Source organism: Sinocyclocheilus anshuiensis, unplaced genomic scaffold (genome assembly GCF_001515605.1).
Source record: "Sinocyclocheilus anshuiensis isolate Anshui unplaced genomic scaffold, SAMN03320099.WGS_v1.1 scaffold288, whole genome shotgun sequence".
NCBI lineage: Eukaryota > Metazoa > Chordata > Actinopteri > Cypriniformes > Cyprinidae > Sinocyclocheilus > Sinocyclocheilus anshuiensis.
The window spans coordinates 423,352-428,514 of NW_015558570.1; the positions used below are offsets into that span (position 1 = coordinate 423,352).

The following is a 5,163-nucleotide window of genomic DNA, read 5'->3' on the forward strand; positions in this document are numbered from 1 at the left end:
ACTGTCGACCGGTTCCTAGTACACACTCTCGGTGCGAATGCAACCCTTTAAATAGTACTGGGAAATAGTTCGCGCAAAATCGTCCCAGTACTTTAGTACTGTACATTTAGTTCTGGAACTAAAGCGGTGCGAAAGGCCCTAATTGTTACGCGATCCATGTGCGCGAGGACGAATCTCTCCACTCCCAAGCGGATTTCCTTCACTCACACAAAACTGGACGTGTGCTTTTAAATATTGTTCTTTTATGAATTGGCTCTGCTGTCACTGTCTCTGTCTCTCTTTGTTTAGTGAGTGTATTATAACATACATCGTTCCGCAAACACCATTATTTGTGTCAATAATGTAAATTAAACATTAGAAAGAAAATCACTCACTGTCCTTGACCGAATCGCTTTTGTAAAATAATGTATATTGAATTTATGCAGTGAAGACTATTCAGTCTATTTGTAGTCTATTTATTTTATACAATATAGCCTAATATTTCTTATTCAGTGCTTTAAGTGTTTGTAGGTCAATTTCTTTGTTCTATTGTAATTCATGACTGTTTACTAGTCTTCAGTAAGTTTGTTTTTACTTAGGCTAGTGTTTTTTATTTTGTGATATTGGAATTGGTAACAAAAATTGTGAAATTGCAATGCATCAAAAATTTTGATTGGATAAAAATTCTATTTTAAGCTATATATATCATTATTGTGATGGGGGGCCCTGCAGTAAGTCATAGCCCCGGGGCCTAATGAGGTCTTAATGCGACCCTGCCCGTCACTGTGGCAAAAAAAGTTTTTTTCTTATTGTCATAATGACGGTCAAATTATCCATTTTATTACATTGCTTCTTGACTAATAAATAAATACACTGACCTGAAATATATGAGTTAAAAGTGTTTTATAATCTTACCTGTATTTTCTCTTAAAGGTTCTGCTAAAAATGCTTCAGTACATTGTGCAAAACATAAGGCTTAGCAACGACGAACATTACAACAATAAAGTAATATTAATTATTAGTCCTCTGAGGCTATTTTAACTTCAGTCGATAAATCACATGCAAGATGATATATTGCTGGTTAATTGCCAGGAGGAAAGCTAACATTAGGAAATATTAGACCTTTGAATACCGCAACTGGAAAAAACGTCTACAGTACGAAAGTACAGCTTAGCAACAAGACGGCACTGAAACAGTAGCCTACAGTAATATTATTATTAATGTCCTGTGGGGTCATTTTCACTAGTCAATAACGGAGAAAGTAGCAAAATAAAAGTAGCGCTTGTAAATTGTCGCTGAATAGCACAACTGACCAATCAAAATAGAGTATTCCAGCGAGTCGCGTAAAATGTCTGAAGGTCTTAGATTAGTGGCACTGACCAGTTGCATATACAGGCACTGTTAAGAATGTGTCTTAAGAACTAGTTTGACCAACTAGCAGTTATGAAGAATAGGCTATTCTTAAAAATCATGTAGGTATCACTTGGGTCTACCATATAAAATTGATTTTTATTCAGCCTTCAATACAACATAACAAACCAGGTAGTTTTCATTGATTAAATTAAATTACTTAATTGGTCAATAAAACAAAGTCTACAACAGAACAGGGATAACTGATTTCAGTCAATAAGCACAGAAACGTGGACAACAAAGGCCAAACAAAGCACTTTCTACCACTTCATGTACACATTCCATATACACTGACTCCAATAAACGCACTTCAAGTTCCTTCATCAGGCACTGCAACAGACAATACAAAGTTTCACAAAGAAACATCATCTTCATTAATGCCCGCAATCATATCTACATTTCATAACATTCAAATCACAGCTGAGTAGACGCCGATTATGAAGAAAAATCTTTTTGCACTGGTTTGGAAAGCATCAAACATTTAAATAAATGCACTGAACAAACAGACAAGCTCTGCCTTTAAGGCAAAAATCAGCACATCTAAAATATTTCTAAAGCACTGCGACATACATACTGTACCTAGTGAGCAAGTAAACATACAGTAGCTAAACCAGCATGCTCATTGAACAGAAAATGACCAACAAGAAGTGGAGTCCTTCCACTAAGACCTGCTTACTTGCATAACATATAGAAGAACCTACATATGCATTAAAAGGGATAAGATGTCAAACCCTAGACATCTTGTACCATCATTATAGTATAAATGGCTAGTGATGCCAAAAAACTGATAGCGGCAAATCAGAAACAGATTTAGATCTTAAACATGTAGTTTGGATTTGGAGTCTGCAGTGCAAAGATATGTGAATAAATTGAAATAATAATAAAACAGTGCCATTTGTGTGTACTACCAGAACCAAGAAATGTTCAGTTTCTCCCAGTGTAGTTCTGAGAATGTGCATGTGGCATAATAAGAGTGAACTGAAAAAAAATACCAGTAGTTTAGAGTGTCCATGTTCACAGGAATCCCGCAAAAGTAAAATATAAAGGCTTTATTTGCATAAGATTGAAGATGACAATGATGAAGAAACTGTCGATGCTTAGGAGCGAGCGCTGCTAGTGGACATTCTGCTGCTGAGACGACCTTAAATGGGGGAAAAAAATAATGATCACACTACTAAACAGTAAAAGAATATACAGTACATATTATTAAAAATTGAGCACCAATAATATTTGATAATAATAATTATGGCAGCAAATCAGCATATTAGAATGATTTCTGAAGGATCATGTGACACTAAAGACTGGAGTAATGGCTGCTGAAAATTCAGCTCTGCCATCACAGAAATAAATGACCTTTTAAAATACATTCAAATAGAAAACAGTTCTTTTAAACTACAATAATATTTCACAATATTACTGTCACATATATGCAGCCCTGATGAGCATAAGATCAAACATATATTTTATGTAGGAATGAAATGAAACAAGTTCCTAATAAATGAATAATTTCCCCCCCCAAAAAAAAAAATCATACTGAGATGGCTGTGGTTGCATTTAGATATTTTGCTGCCATCTACTGGTGTGTTGTTCATAACACAGTGACAATGGTTATGTTGGTTTCATCAGATTTGAAATGGATGACTCACTGCTGGGCTCACTGGGTATGAACACTTCCTCTTGGTAATGCTGGATTTTGCTGAGGTCTTCTGAGGTGAAGCGCCACTTTTTTTCTGCTGGCTGTGATGTCTGCTGTGGAACCGATCGCTTACGACCTCCAGGTCCCGAGGGTGACGGCAGACAGGAGATGGGAATGGAGCCAGTTGTCATTCCCTCAGGGAACTTCTGTGCAACCACTTTTAAACCTTGTTGAAAAAGGAAAAGATCAGTTAAAGAATAAATGGCATTAAATACAAATCTCATACTGACAGGATGAACCCACATGTATTGGAGATCCCTGAGACCCCAATGATCTATATATATTAATCTGAAAAGGAACATGTTATTTTCACTTCTGTGAGAAGTAATTACATTTTTTTCATGCTAGACTTCTGAAGTTTGCTATCAGTCTCTCGTCTGACTCACCCCCTGACAACATGAAGAGATTCTCAAAGCCTCTCTCGCACATGGTGGTGGCGGCTTGACTTGCTATCCTCTCATCCTCATCATACAAAATTATGATCTTTCCCGATGCATTTTTCTGCATAGTTGTAAAAGATTTTAACACTAGCTATGGTCACGAGTACACAAGAAACTGAAATAACAAAAATCATTATTCATTAAAACACAATAACAGTGTGACTTGATTGTTTTTTTTGTTTTTTTTTACAATTTCAAGATACTGTTCCAATCCTAACAATAAATATTTTATTTATTCATTGTTCATGTATGAAATAAATTATTCATTTACTCCTTCACATATATTATTCATTATATATAAATTCATATAATGATCATATACTAATAAATAATATACATTTATTAATATACAGACTGTTGATGTTAATTGTTAATTAATATACAATTTTCATACATGCACAACATAGGTTTGCAATAAAAGTTTGAGTTCCAATGAATGAATGAATAATAAATAATACAAATTATAAAAGTAAAAAATAATTAAAAAATAAATAAATATGGAAGTGCATTTCATACATTTACAATGAAAAATATAATTATATATTAAAAATATATTATTACAAATATATCAGGAATAAAAGGATACATAATCAAGCACTTCTTTCGTGTATGGGTTCATTGTCCTTGATAAGGTCGCAATGGGGTAACTATATGCTATGAGCAAAAAACAGATACATTTATTAACAGATAACATTAATATAAATAATTTTAATCTCTTTATTAGAGATTTAAACATAACTTAATTAAACATAAGTTTCCTACCACTGATAATATGGCAGTGGTCATACTGCTCTCTGTCCCGCACATCCAGCAACAGATATGGGCAGTCAGGATAGGGACACTCTGTGATGTTGGAGGTAGACACTGGAGAGTTTTGGATGCTCTTCTGTCCGTTCTTGTCCAGATCCATTTCTCCCACGCCACTGATGACACTATGAATGAGCCCAGAGATTCTCAGTTACACCGAGTGAGGACAGTCAGGGGTTCTCACTGTTACAGGCTATATCTCATTGTTTTCCCCCCACAGGGTCTCTGAGGACGGAGTCTGATTGCACTGACTGCCCCTAAACAGGCTCAATGGAGCTTGAGGCCATGAGAAAGCAGCCTAGCTAATCAGAGCTCTTGTGAGTGCACAATAGAAGAAATGTTAGAGGGGGCATCAGTTAGATGCATAAAACAATATTCTGATGTGGCTGGTCGAATTAAAGAGATAGCTTTATGTGCTAGTTACAAACACAAAGTTGATTCGGCTACCTTTGGAGTGTAGATCTAGGAGAAAACGCAGTATCACCGGATTCATCATTGTTGATACTCTGTGGGGCAGGAAGCGTCGGCTGGGGGGAGCCATTCGTCTGATCGGAGAGACGGTCGAGGCCCGGTGATGCAGAGAATATTGAAACATCATCTGAAATCATATACAAAATATGAAAACAACCACAAATGATCATCAGGGAGTTTCTATGCAGTTGCTAAAGTATGGAGCCTCTAAGGGAACATGGTGATGGAAAAAAATGCAATATAAATTTTAACTTTTAGTTTGTTTGAAAAGTGTTAAGATACAGTTTTCCTCCCATCTAAAATTATTTCCATCAGCAGTTTTGCAAGCACAAAGCACCCCCCCCCCCAACGTTTTCGATA

At 35.8% G+C, this 5,163-nt stretch overlaps 1 protein-coding gene across 2 annotated transcripts in view; it reads right to left on the reverse strand.

Moving 5' to 3' along the window:
- Positions 1 to 1,474: 1,474 nt before the first annotated feature.
- Positions 1,475 to 5,163, reverse strand: part of cep41 (centrosomal protein 41) — a 7,769-nt gene continuing 4,080 nt past the window's right edge. The window contains exons 6-11 of one of the 2 annotated variants that reach the window (XM_016475160.1): positions 4,780 to 4,930; positions 4,288 to 4,457; positions 4,112 to 4,179; positions 3,472 to 3,586; positions 3,036 to 3,251; positions 1,475 to 2,530 (exon numbers count right to left, since the gene is read on the reverse strand). In XM_016475160.1, coding sequence (XP_016330646.1) covers positions 2,487 to 2,530; positions 3,036 to 3,251; positions 3,472 to 3,586; positions 4,112 to 4,179; positions 4,288 to 4,457; positions 4,780 to 4,930 — 764 coding nt within the window. In that variant the 3' untranslated portion in view covers positions 1,475 to 2,486. The remainder of the gene's footprint in view (positions 2,531 to 3,035; positions 3,252 to 3,471; positions 3,587 to 4,111; positions 4,180 to 4,287; positions 4,458 to 4,779; positions 4,931 to 5,163) is intronic. The other variant, XM_016475161.1, reaches the window with a different exon arrangement.